General features: G+C 33.3%; 1 protein-coding gene across 1 annotated transcript in view; it reads left to right on the top strand.

Annotated features, from left to right (window-relative positions):
- The first annotated feature begins 323 nt into the window (after positions 1-323).
- The window catches only part of LOC143069455 (uncharacterized), a 50,774-nt gene continuing 35,941 nt past the window's right edge, over positions 324-15,156 (top strand). Inside the window, exons 1-3 of the mRNA XM_076244097.1 lie at positions 324-346; positions 3,861-4,094; positions 7,523-7,723. Coding sequence (XP_076100212.1) covers positions 7,639-7,723 — 85 coding nt within the window. The 5' untranslated portion in view covers positions 324-346; positions 3,861-4,094; positions 7,523-7,638. The remainder of the gene's footprint in view (positions 347-3,860; positions 4,095-7,522; positions 7,724-15,156) is intronic.

Below are 15,156 nucleotides of genomic sequence, written 5' to 3' on the forward strand. Positions count from 1 at the left end.
AAGTAGTTTGCCTCTAATTTGCTTTCAAGACTTTTCTTAGTTGATGCATATAGATTTTTTGATGCTTCCTTGATCTGCTTCATTTACACATGATGACATAACACACTTATTTGTGTACAACTGGTGACCAACAGAAAAATAACAGTACACAAAACAAAACTAAGAAAAATAAAAACAGAGCAAATATGTGTAGATACATTTTAACATTTCAATTCCTGGATGAGTTATTCCATAATTAATTATAAAGTATTAGTATCATCAGGAGTATATATTTCTGTATTTCACCTAGAGTTATTTGTACTTGTTTTGTTTTACAGAATGGATATTAAAGTGCTAATTGCTATTTGTAAGTATTAAAATAAGGTAGATGTGGGAATAAAGTATATAAGTTCAGGACACCCATCTCATGTATTCTGATACAAAAGCTCTACAAGCACTTGACAAAAACGCAACGCCATTAAATAAATTAATTAACGCAGATATTGATGTCCTTCATTTAAATATCACAGTTTTGTATTCAACAGGTAGCAAGAGTCCACACCCTCATTGGAAGGTTGTGATATTTCTATGAATACTTTAATAAAAGCAAAAATAGATTGAAAATGGGTTATTTTAATCTCACCTTTTCCCATCACTTTGCGTCCGTCGTCGTCCGTCGTCCGTCGTCGTTAACTTTTACAAGAATCTTTTTCTCTGAAACTACTTGTCCAAATTAAACCAAACTTGGCTACAATCATCATTGGGGTATTTATTTTAAAAATATTTCCGGTGATCCAGCACACCAACAAGATGGCCGCCACGGCTAAAAATAGAACATAGGGGTAAAATTCAAAACTCAAAAACCAAAGCATTTAGAGCAAATCTGACTGGGGTAAATTTGTTTATCAGGTCAAGATCTATCTGCCCTGAAATTTTCAGATGAATCCGACAACCCGTTGTTGGGTTGCTGCCCCTGAATTGGTAATTTTAAGGACATTTGGCTGTTTTTGGTTATTATCTTGAATATTATTATAGATAAAGATAAACTGTAAACAGCAATAATGTTCAGTAAAGTAAGATTTACAATTAAGTCAACAAGACCGAAATGGTCAGTTGACCCCTTGAGGAGTTATTGCCTTTTATAGTCAATTTTAACCATTTTTCGTAAATCTTAGTTATCTTTTTCCAAAAATCTTCTCCTCTGAAACTACTGGACCAAATTAATCCAAACTTGGCCACATTCATCTTTGGGGTATTTAGTTTAAAAACTGTGTCGGTGACCCGGTCATCAAATCAAGATGGCCGCCACGGCTAAAAATAGAACATAGGGGTAAAATGCAGTTTTTGGCTTATAACTCAAAAACCAAAGCATTTAGAGCAAATCTGATTGCAGTAAAATTGTTTATTAGGTCAGGATCTATCTGCCCTGAAATTTGCAGATGAATCGGACAACCTGTTATTGGGTTGCTGCCCCTGAATCGGTAATTTTAAGGAAATTTTGCTGTTTTTTGGTTATTATCTTGAATATTATTATAGATAGAGATAAACTGTAAACAGTAATAATGTTCAGCAAAGTAAGATTTACAAATATGTTAACATGACCGAAATGGTCAATTGACCCCCTAATGAGTTATTGTCCTTTATAGTCAATTTTTAACAATTTTCATAAAATTTGTAAATTTTTATTAACATTTTCCACTGAAACTACTGGGCCAAGTTCATTATAGATAGAGATAGTTGTAAGCAGCAAGACTGTTTAGTAAAGTAAGATGTACAAACACATCACCATCACCATGAATCTATCTGCCTCCTTTGTTTATATTCACATAGATCAAGGTGAGCGACACAGGCTCTTTAGAGCCTCTAGTTTATTTTAAAGTAAGTATATTGAACCACATCTTTCAAAGTGTCGGCTAAATTAGAATGTTGTATCCATTACCTTATCCATGCGTCTGTTCATTCACCAAATAATTTCTTATACTGTCCTAATAAATTGTATTCATGTTTGATCAGCTGAGCTTGATGACGATGAGTTGTAAAAGAGGGACGAAGGATACTAGAGGGACAGTCAAACTCAAAAATCGGAATTTAAGGGACAACGCCATGGCTAAAAATGAAAAATGACAAACAGATAAACAATAGTACACATGATACTACGCTGAAAACTAAAAAATAAACAACACGAACCTCACCGAAAACTATGGGTGATCTTAGGTGCTCCGGAAGGATAAGCAGATCCTGCTACACATGTGACACCAGTCATGTTGCTTTTGCTTATGTGATAACATATCCGGTAAAAAGTCTTATTTGGTTGGTCATATTCATGAAGTCGGAAGAGATTTTAGTAACGACGTAAGGAACATATCCGATATCATTTGTGAAACGTTAATTCCATAACAGTCAACCAACTGATGATGGCGTCAGTTAAATTTACGAAGTTATGATTTCAACTTCACCATTTGGAACTCTTGATTTAATAGATTTCTTTGTGCGCAACAACCCTCTATCAAAATAAAAAATATGATAGGAAATGCAAGCAACATTGTCAATACATACATAACACCTTGAAAAAAGAAAAGTGTTATATTCGTATATCATGCTCTAAAAAACTGTTTGATGATGAAATTCACTTGTAAGCTGAGTCAATACTATAACCATAAAACACTTAATTTGAAATATTTCATTTTACGAAACTCCAGCAGATCGAAATTCACGGTTACAAATGTAGATTCATTATTTTTCTTTGATTCCAATTTGTTTGTGTATTAAGGGAACGTTATGTTTTCGTGCACATATATTTCATTGTTTGCAAATCTGTATGTATGCGAAACTAAAATTTGTATTTCGTCGACCATTTAAATTTGTGTGAAACCTTTACCCAAATGGTATCCAACGAATGATAATAAATCCATAGTTGTTTTATAAGTGATAAAAATATTAAATTCATTGAAATTCACATATAGCAAGTCGGTTGAGACATACACCGAAAAAGAATCATCGCCATGATAAAAACAGATGAAGCAATTTTAGGAGCTGAAAAATATTTTCAAACAAACAGTAAGATAAATGTTTTTTTTCCCTCGGAATTTTATAAAAAAAAAAATGTTATTCATTGACTTTGGAGTAGGTCCGGTAAGGACCGATTTTGGTCTCAAATTTCAGGTTCATCTGACGAAAGATTTTGACCACTTTTTAAACACTTAAGTGTCTATTTTATTTGAATTAATTAGTTTATGTGAAAGATTATAACAGATTTAGTCATTAAAAACTATCCGATTCAAGCTCAAATATGAAAAATCTACCTAATATGCCGAAAAATGTCATTTTTCAGATGGTTTTTGGTAAAAATGAAAGTGGCCGCATCCGTGTTCATCCTCAACCTTTATATATGTTATGTATTATCATAAAATACAACTTACATTTCAATATTAAGGATGAACACGAATGCGGCCACTTTCGTTATACACGAAAACCGTCTAAAATTTAACTAAAATGCTAGAATTATGAGGATTTCAGTAATTTAGCATGACTTAATAGTACTAGTACCGGATATATGTGCATTGTATTGTCAAAAACAGCCCATATTTATGTAGCAGAAGCATACTACTGTCAAATAAATAACTAAAGGTTTACATTTTAACAATTTTGTAAAACTGCTATATTTTGGGGCCAAAAAGGGGTCTTACTGAACCTACTCCTTTCTTCTTTTATGTGTTGAAGTCCCGTTTGCAAAGAAAAAAAGCACGTGAGTCATACAGTTTCCTTTGAACATTTCTTTGACTTTTTAAATTTTACCACATGAGATAAGAAAAAGCTGAACAGATCTTAATATTTTACTTATAATATTGAATACTTCAGCATCATAAACTTTCCTTTTTCAGGTATTTTGGTTCAGTTAATTGTGACACATGCTGAAGAATGTCCTTACGAGGACTTACTAACTCTGAACAATGAAAAAGGGAAAGATTATGCTGTAGTGAATCCAGAATTATTTCCAGGAGCTTATAACTTTTTTCCAGAACTGCCAACACGAGTAGATGAAGATCCTGGGAAACAATTCTTTGTATATTATGTAGGAAATGATACTGTATGTTGGTTAAATGTAGTTGTAAAAAGTAAGAAACTTATTTTCAATGTGTATTTTCATATTTTTACTTTTTTTTTCATTATTTTTTTTTCATTATCTGGAGGAATGTGCACAAATAAAGCTAAACCAAAACCAACTCAAAGAGTATAATTGGGAGGAACATGTTGGGATCAGTCACGTTGGGTGAAAAAAAAACTGTTTTGCTAAAGGCTACAACAAGTGACACAAAGACTAGTTAATACATATATTCACTAATGGTCAACAAAACATCATGGCAGCATATTGCAGATAGATGACTTTACAAAACACCACTACCTCTCCCATTCCTTGAAGTCAGTTTGTTGTACTCATACTCCAAAATCATCAAATCGAAATGTTAGATTTCATAAATCAAGCATGATTTTTGTGCTCCGAGCACTGAGCAACGTTTTATAACCCCATGGTGCTTTTGAAAGGTAAGCTGATCCTGCTTCACATGTGTCACCAGTCGTGTTGCTCAGGTTACAAATGTAGCACAAAGCCGGTATTAAGCCTCCTTATGTCTCATTCTTGAAAAGGGGACAGGGTTATAGTTACGACATTACACTACCGGTCCTTTATTTTCTTTCAACCGGTCAGCTTTGGTAGACGTGATATTTCTATATAACTTAACAATCCAGCGCCCAATAAATGTTGATAATTCTTATATGATTTGCACATTACAGATAACAATTATATGATTGGCCGAGAGAACTTCCGGTAGTTGATCTTGACGTTGTTTTTTTTGATAGACGACGTTGACCGAACTTCTTTTCGTAACCAATGTAAACAAGATGCAGACGGCGATAATAACACCGACGTTACCAAATTTTTTTTCACTGCACGTTAATCGTTAAATAGAATAATACACTAAAATATTCGTTTGAATGATACTAAGATTTTTTGCAGTTTACTTTTTATCAGATAGCAAGAGTGCATATTTTTGCTTTAACCAACATATATATTCATGCGCCAGGCCTATTCAATGACATAAATATACAATTTACGTGTGATAGAGGTAACGAGTGTGGAAAAATATTTTTACTATCTGCAATTTTAAAGAATTATAAGGATTAAACGCATTTTTAAATGAATTTAATGGTGTATAAACTGGACCAAGTCACTCACAAACATATCACAAAAGTCCTTCGGATAATACAACAGGGGAAAGTAATTACAGTGATATTTTCAGCAATACAAATATTTCCAGTCTCAAAAATCTTTCAATGAAGAACAAAGAAAGTCTGATTAGTCATAATGTTATGTATACTTTAAAACCATAAAATATACATTCAGTATCACATTTTGATGATAATTCTTGTATAAAAAGGCCATCCATAAGCCTTGCTTTACAAATCCTTGTTATGGTGCATATCTATATATCATGTTTATGTTACTGGGGCCGTGTCAATGAAAGTATCCTAGGATATGTCCTAAGATAGGTCTTAGGACATTATTTAGGATGGTCTTAGAACGTGTCTGAGACATGTTTTAGAATGTAAAACAAAGCTGTCTTAGGACAGTCCTAACTACGATGGTCCTAGGACCATCCTAACACATATATTTAATTGAAAAAATATATAGAGATTTCTATGACATAGATTTGATTGTATTTTAATATTTATATATGTAAAGAGAGGGAGGATGACTTTTATATGGAACAATTAACGCAAAATAAAAGTTAAAGATTCAACGTAATACTAATAAATACGTTATTTAAAAATAAGATGGAAGATATAAATGATTTTGATACAAAAACGTTAAAGTAAATAGTCACAAAACTTTGTTAAATGTGATATTCGTGCTGCAATTTTAGTACGTAAACTAGTTTTGTCCTCTCGATTCCATTACATGTATCGAATGAGGATTAGTTAAAAAAGAAGTAGTTTTTTTCACATATTTAAATTTTTATTGCACCGTTTTGGTAAGTCGCAAAAATGTTGCTTTACTGATAGTATTTTTTAGGCTTCAAAAAAGGCAACACGAAATAATTTAATGTACTAATACAATTAAATCTTTAACAAAAATTGAAAAAAAAAAGTTTTATTAATTTAATTCTTATAACAGTTTGATAGTTTAATATTGTATTAGTATTTCTAGTATTGAGTTTATGCCATATTTGCTGTTTTTATTACGTTTTAGGACATTGTAACCTTTAGGACTATCCTAAGACACCTATTTGTATGTCCTAACTTTAGGACCAAATTTAGGACATATCTTATTTTAGGAGACTTTCGTTAACCTGACTTAGGTCTAAGACGTGTCCTAAGACCATCCTAAGACATGTCATAGTCCTAGGACAGCTTCGTTGACACGGCCCCTGGATGACAACTTATTTTCTGTAGAATATTTGATCACCAACGATTCGGAATTTATACTTTCTATACTAGTAAAAGTAGTTTAATTGGTGAAAAATCTGTTGTAAGCGCATAACACAATTCAGACAAACCCATCTGTATTGGCGTCAAAATTGTCGTCGTTGGACTGTGGTAGAAAACTTGACGTCTTTTCCCGGAATATTTTCGAACTCAATGATTCAAATTGATGAGATCAAATGACACAAGATTGGCAGTAATCAGGGAAACTGATGTCATCACAGTTCATTGTGTAAAATGGACGACATCTTGCAGTTTGAGATGTTTTCTCGGCAATAAACAATGTGTTTATTCCTTTGTTAGGACAATATCTTGTTAGTTATAGCTAATCACGAGAATGAATCTATTTGTTTTACTGTTATTTTACTGTGGAATAGCATATTTTGATGGTAACACATTTTTGTGGATTGAGAAAATAAATGTGTGGATATTTGAATTCATGGTTTTGCCAAAGTTTGTTAATAAGTCTAAAGAAGATTAGTAGTTAATAGAACTGTGTAAATCATAGTTCACCTGAACTCATGAAATCCACGATAATTGGCATCTCACAATTAAGAGGCTGTCCAAGTAAATATCTGGCAAATCCTATGATATGGGTGGCACAATATAAGTTTTTTCCCACTGGTTTTTGGTTCCAATGCAATGTTTATATCATACAAAGGATATATATCTCAAAGATATTTTTGAATCAACAGTGGATGGCTCAGAAAATGATTTTAAAGTTAACTAACAACGCAACAAAATTGTGTACAAAATGAAGAGTTATCTCCCCTTTTCAATGAATTTCTAGTGCTTTCTTTGAATTTTTTTCTCTTTATTTGTTGCAGTTAATAAAAAAAAGAAAATTTAATTTTGAGAAAGAATGAATTTGTGATATGAAATAGATGAAAAAATTTTGAAAATAAAATATATGTCATGTGCCATCCACTGCCTGGTTTTTCCATGGACACCCTCTTTAAAATAATGAATCAATTGATTATCAATCCCCAGTATATTTCAAAATGAAACAAATAGATAAATAATTACAGTAATGATTTCTATCTGATCTCATTTATTTCTACAGTTGTAAGGTGTAAACAGGAGGTCAGCAATATAAGTGACTATGAAGGTGGCGCTAACTGTTCTAATCTGCTATGGGGAACCTCATGTAAAGCTGCCTGTTCCGATGGTAAAGTGTCTATGGGTGGACCAGCTGTTTTTACGTGCGAAATGGATAATTATAATATGACTTATCTACAATTAGACAACGACACTGTATGTCAAGGTATGTATATCTGTTAAAATATGTATCAAAAATATATCACATCCAACTCAGTTCTTTTTTAAGGTATGATATTCCATACCTGCATTGGCTGCAAAGTTTATAAGGATCCTACAGAGAAGTAAATGTTTCCACAATGAGTAAACCCCATACAGCTAAGTCAGCTATAAAAGGCCCGGTAATGGCAGTGGTAAAAAAAATCAAAAGAGAAAACATACGGCCTGATTTATGCACAAAATGATGACCGAAAAGTGATATACAGAAACAAACGAAAATCACTGATCGTATCACCAATAGCTCAATCAAAATAGAATGTAATGAAGTTTATATGGATCCATTCTGGAGTGTAGATTAGCATGCACATAAAAGTAAGTAAGTGACATATATTTTCTTCCTTTGTTTTGGTGAGGAATATGCTAAGATTTATATATCAGTCATTACAAACAGAAGGAATATGTAGATTAGTGTATGAAGTATGTCATTTTACCTTCATTTTCAACTTTATTAAATTTGGTGAAGTTTTAAGCCCCTAGACCACGATCGCACTACGTTCACTACGATCTAAAATAAAATCAGATTGTGGGGGAGGTCGCGGTATGAGCGGCATGAAAATGTACATTTTCGTTGCTTTCACGATGCTACTACGTTCTCATTACGCTTCTACAACGATTCCGCTACGATTATACCACGTTCTCACCACGCGTATTCTGCGACCTCACTACGCTTATCAAGACCTTTCTACGCTCTTCACGTTCTCACTACGACCATACCACGATTTATGCGATTATAACATGATCTTACCACGCTTCTACTGCGATTGTAGCACGCTCGACCCACGACCTTACTACGATCATACCACGCTCATACCGCGATCTTACTACGCTTTGAACAATAATGTCAGCACCGAACTCCATATAAATACTGTTTCATTCCTTCTATTTCTCATTGATAAGAATATTTTACGGAAACAACACAGACATGCCACCAAGATCCACCAGAACTCGTGGGCGTGGCGGAAGGGGTAAAGGTAGAGGTAGAGGCAGAGGGGCCTCTGATACTAATCTTGATTCCGTAGAGGTGTCGAACCAACAAAACTACATAACAACCTAGTGCTGTTGCTGGTCCATCAAAAACAAATGAAAATGTTTCAATGGACGAAAGTGGGAATGACACATATGTGTCAGGCATGGCCGATCAGTTGGAAAAAAGGGACAAAAGATTCAAATTAATTGCACACAGATCTGACCTTAGCGGAAGAGCAAAACATGGTAGAAATGATGGAGGCGCATCCAATTTTCTACAATAAGAAGATGGCAACGTATAAAGATACCGGCAAGAAAGAAAGGATGTGGGTAGAAAAAGCAGAAGAACTCGGCAAGTCCGTCTTGGTGCTGAAAACTTGGTATTCCAGTATGAGAACTAGATACGGACGCTTGAAAAAACAAAATCCGGCGATGGTGACAAAGAATATAAAGAGAGAGAGGATGGGGTTATAAAGAACTTCGATTTCCTCCATCCTCATGTTCATGGGGTACAAAAGAAGACATTAGTGAGTGTAAGTATAGAAATAATACTATAAAGACTTAATTGATTTAAATTGATTTTTGAATTGTAACTCGAAGGGAAAAATCGAAATGATAAAAAAAGAAGAATATATATAAGTAGATGTGGTATTAGTGCTACGAGACAACTCTCCGTCCAATTCACAATTTGTAAAAGGTCAAAGTACAGTCTTCAACACGGAGCCTTGGCTCATTCAGAACAGCAAACTATAATGGGTACATTAAAATATTTTTCAAATGTATATTTTTCAAATCAAATATCGAAAAAAAAATACAAATCTAAGAGATGCTTTTTTTTTCAAAAATAACAGTTGCTCAACACGATGCACAACTTACCGAGACTCCAAACCATCGATTAAGATACCGCGCTGAAGTACGTTCATTATTCATAGTTCATTATTCATTATTCAATAATGAATAATGAAATAGTTCACTATTCACTATTCAATATTGAAAAATGAATAATGAATGATGAAATGGTTTATGTTTCATTATTCAAATTGAAGCGGTGAATAGTGAAAAAAATATAAAAAAAAATGACTGTGACACTATAGCTATATTTTGATTCGAAATGACCATAAGACGGTTTACGGAGGACCTAAATGCCACAATATGCATAAAAATGAGGAAATATAAAAAAGAAGATGTGGTATGATTGCCAATGAGACAAATATCCAGAAAGACCACAATGACACAGACATTAACAACTATAGCTCACCGTAGAACCTTTAACAATGAGCAAAGCCCATACCGCATAGTCAGCTATTAAAGGTTCCGCAACAAATATTAGAACACCTAAATGCCAAAATACGCGTGAAAAAAAAGGAATAGCCAATTTTGAATAATGAAATGGATATTTTGAATAATGGAATGGACTGCTGCGACCCTTTAGCCACTAATTATAGATAAACCTTATTCCTCATTCGAAAGATGATTACAAGAGGAACAAAATGTATATAATCAAAATGTTCCGCAACGAATATAAGAATATCTAAATGTCAAAATACGCGTGAAAATTAAGAAATATCCAATTTTGAATAATGAAATGGGTATTTTGAAAAATGGAATGGACTGCGGCGACTCTTTAGCCCCTAATTGTAGATAAACTTTATACTTCATTGGAAAGCTGATTACAAGAGGAACAAAATGTATATAGTCAATATGTTCCGCAACGAATATTAGAAGACCTAAATGCCAAAATACGCGTGAAAATTAAGAAATAGCCAATTTTGAATAATGAAATGCATATTTTGAATAATGGAATGGACTGCTGTGACCCTTTAGCAACTAATTATAGATAAACCTTACACTTCATTCGAAAGCTGATTACAAGAGGAACAACATGTATGTAGTCAATATGTTCCGCAACGAATATTAGAAGACCTAAATGCCGAAATACGCGTGAAAATTAAGAAATAGCCAATTTTGAATAATGAAATGGATATTTTGAATAATGGAATGGACTGCTGCGACACTTTAACCCTTAATTATAGATAAATCTTATACCTCATTCGAAAGCTGATTACAAGAGGAACAAAATGTATATAGTCAATATGTTCCGCAACGAATATTAGAAGACCTGATTGCCAAAATACGCGTGAAAATTAAGAAAAAGTCAATTTTGAATAATGAAATGGATATTTTGAATAATGGAATGGAGTGCGGCGACCCTTTAGCCCCTATTATAGATAAACCTTATACCTCATTCGAAAGCTGATTACAAGAGGAACAAAATGTATATAGTCAATATGTTCCGCAACGAATATTAGAAGACCTAAATGCCAAAATACGCGTGAAAATTAAGAAATAGCCAATTTTAAATAATGAAATGGATATTTTGAATAATGGAATGGAGTGCGGCGACCCTTTAGCCCCTAATTATAGATAAACCATATACCTCATTCGAAAGCTGATTACAAGAGGAACAAAATGTATATAGTCAATATGTTCCGCAACGAATATTAGAAGACTTAAATGCCGAAATACGCGTGAAAATTAAGAAATAGCCAATTTTGAATAATGGAATGGACTGCGGCGACCCTTTAGCCCCTAATTATAGATAAACCTTATACCTCATTCGAAAGCTGATTACAAGAGGAACAACATGTATATAGTCAATATGTTCCGCAACGAATATTAGAAGACCTAAATGCCGAAATACGCGTGAAAATTAAGAAAAAGTCAATTTTGAATAATGAAATGGATATTTTGAATAATGGAATGGAGTGCGGCGACCCATTAGCCCCTGTTTTAGATAAATCTTATACCTCATTCGAAAGCTGATTACAACAGGAACAAAATGTATATAGTCAATATGTTCCGCAACGAATATTAGACGACCTAAATGCCAAAATACGCGTGAAAATTAAGAAATAGCCAATTTTGAATAATGAAATGGATATTTTGAATAATGGAATGGAGTGCGGCGACCCTTTAGCCCTAATTATAGATAAACCTTATACCTCATTCGAAAGCTGCTTACAAGAGGAACATCATGCTTATAGTCAATATGTTCTGCAACGAATATTAGAAGATCTAAATGCCAAAATACGCGTGAAAATTAAGAAATAGCCAATTTTGAATAATGAAATGGATATTTTGAATAATCGAATGGAGTGCGGTGACCCTTTAGCCCCTAATTATAGATAAACCTTATACCTCATTCGAAAGCTGATTACAAGAGGAACAACATGCTTATTATCAAATATGTTCCGCAACGAATATTAGAAGACCTAAATGCCAAAAGACGCGTGAAAATTAAGAAATAGCCAATTTTGAATAATGAAATGGATATTTTGAATAATGGAATGGACTGCGTCGACCCTTTAGCCCCTAATTATAGATACATTTTATACCTCAATCGAAAGCTGATTACAACAGGAACAAAATGTATATAGTCAATATGTTCCGCAACGAATATTAGAAGATCTAATTGCCAAAATACGCGTGAAAATTAAGAAAAAGTCAATTTTTAATAATGAAATGGATATTTTGAATAATGGAATGGACTGTGGTGACCCTTTAGCCCCTAATTACAGATAAATCTTATACCTCATTCGAAAGCTGATTACAAGAGGAACAAAATGTATATAGTCAATATGTTCCGCAACGAATATTAGAAGACCTAATTGCCAAAATACGCGTGAAAACTAAGAAAAAGTCAATTTTGAATAATGAAATGGATATTTTGAATAATGGAATGGACTGCGGCGACCCTTTAGCCCCTATTATAGATAAACCTTATACCTCATTCGAAAGCTGATTACAACACGAACAAAATGTATATAGTCAATATGTTCCGCAACGAATATTAGAAGACCTAAATGCCGAAATACGCGTGAAAATTAAGAAATAGCCAATTTTCAATAATGAAATGGATATTTTGAATAATGGAATGGACTGGCAAGACCCTTTAGCCCCTATTATAGATAAACCTTTTACCTCATTCGAAAGCTGATTACAAGAGGAACAACATACTTATAATCAATATGTTCCGCAACGAATATTAGAAGACCTAAATGCCAAAATACGAGTGAAAATCAAGAAAAAGTCAATTTTGAATAATGAAATGGATATTTTGATTAATGGAAAGGACTGCAGCGACCCTTAGCCCCTATTATAGATAAACCTTATACCTCATTCGAAAGCTGATTACAAAAGGAACAACATGCTTATAATCAATATGTTCAGCAACGAATTTAAGAAGACCTTAATGCCAAAATACCCGTGAAAATTAAGAAAAAGTCAATTTTGAATAATGAAATGGATATTTTGAATAATGGAATGGAGTGCGGCGACCCTTTAGCCCCTATTTTAGATAAACCTTATACCTCATTCGAAAGCTGATTACAACAGGAACAAAATGTATATAGTCAATATGTTCCGCAAGGAATATTAGACGACCTAAATGCCAAAATACGCGTGAAAATTAAGAAATAGCCAATTTTGAATAATGAAATGGATATTTTGAATAATGGAATGGAGTGCGGCGACCCTTTAGCCCCTAATTATAGATAAACCTTATACCTCATTCGAAAGCTGATTACAAGAGGAACAACATGCTTATAATCAATATGTTCCGCAACGAATATTAGAAGACCTAAATGCCAAAATACGCGAGAAAATTAAGAAATAGCCAATTTTGAATAATGAAATGGATATTTTGAATAATGGAATGGACTGCGGCGACCCTTTAGCCCCTAATTACAGATAAATCTTATACCTCATTCGAAAGCTGATTACAAGAGGAACAAAATGTATATAGTCAATATGTTCCGCAACGAATATTAGAAGACCTAATTGCCAAAATACGCATGAAAACTAAGAAAAAGTCAATTTTGAATAATGAAATGGATATTTTGAATAATGGAATGGACTGCGGCGACCCTTTAGCCCCTATTATAGATAAACCTTATACCTCATTCGAAAGCTGATTACAACACGAACAAAATGTATATAGTCAATATGTTCCGCAACGAATATTAGAAGACCTAAATGCCGAAATACGCGTGAAAATTAAGAAATAGCCAATTTTCAATAATGAAATGGATATTTTGAATAATGGAATGGACTGGCAGGACCCTTTAGCCCCTATTATAGATAAACCTTTTACCTCATTCGAAAGCTGATTACAAGAGGAACAACATACTTATAATCAATATGTTCCGCACGAATATTAGAAGACCTAAATGCCAAAATACGAGTGAAAATTAAGGAAAAAGTCAATTTTGAATAATGAAATGGATATTTTGATTAATGGAAAGGACTGCAGCGACCCTTAGCCCCTATTATAGATAAACCTTATACCTCATTCGAAAGCTGATTACAAAAGGAACAACATGCTTATAATCAATATGTTCAGCAACGAATTTAAGAAGACCTTAATGCCAAAATACCCGTGAAAATTAAGAAAAAGTCAATTTTGAATAATGAAATGGATATTTTGAATAATGGAATGGAGTGCGGCGACCCTTTAGCCCCTATTTTAGATAAACCTTATACCTCATTCGAAAGCTGATTACAACAGGAACAAAATGTATATAGTCAATATGTTCCGCAACTAATATTAGACGACCTAAATGCCAAAATACGCGTGAAAATTAAGAAATAGCCAATTTTGAATAATGAAATGGATATTTTGAATAATGGAATGGAGTGCGGCGACCCTTTAGCCCCTAATTATAGATAAACCTTATACCTCATTCGAAAGCTGATTACAAGAGGAACAACATGCTTATAATCAATATGTTCCGCAACGAATATTAGAAGACCTAAATGCCAAAATACGCGTGAAAATTAAGAAATAGCCAATTTTGAATAATGAAATGGATATTTTGAATAATGGAATGGACTGCGGCGACCCTTTAGCCCCTATTATAGATAAACCTTATACCTCATTCGATAGCTGATTACAAGAGGAACAACATGCTTATAATCAATATGTTCCGCAACGAATATTAGAAGACCTAAATGCCAAAATACGAGTAAAAATCAAGAAAAAGTCAATTTTGAATAATGAAATGGATATTTTGAATAATGGAATGGAGTGCGGCGACCCTTTAGCCCCTAATTGTAGATAAACCTGATACCTCATTCAAAAGCTGATTACAAGAGGAACAAAATGTATTTAGTCAATATGTTCCGCAACGAATATTAGAAGACCTAAATGCCAAAATACGCGTGAAAATTAAGAAATAGCCAATTTTGAATAATGAAATGGATATTTTGAATAATGGAATGGACTGCGGCGACCCTTTAGCCCCTATTATAGATAAACCTTATACCTCATTCGATAGCTGATTACAAGAGGAACAACATGCTTATAATCAATATGTTCCGCAACGAATATTAGAAGACCTAAATGCCAAAATACGA

This window comes from Mytilus galloprovincialis, chromosome 3 (assembly GCF_965363235.1).
Source record: "Mytilus galloprovincialis chromosome 3, xbMytGall1.hap1.1, whole genome shotgun sequence".
In the NCBI taxonomy this organism is placed as follows: domain Eukaryota; kingdom Metazoa; phylum Mollusca; class Bivalvia; order Mytilida; family Mytilidae; genus Mytilus; species Mytilus galloprovincialis.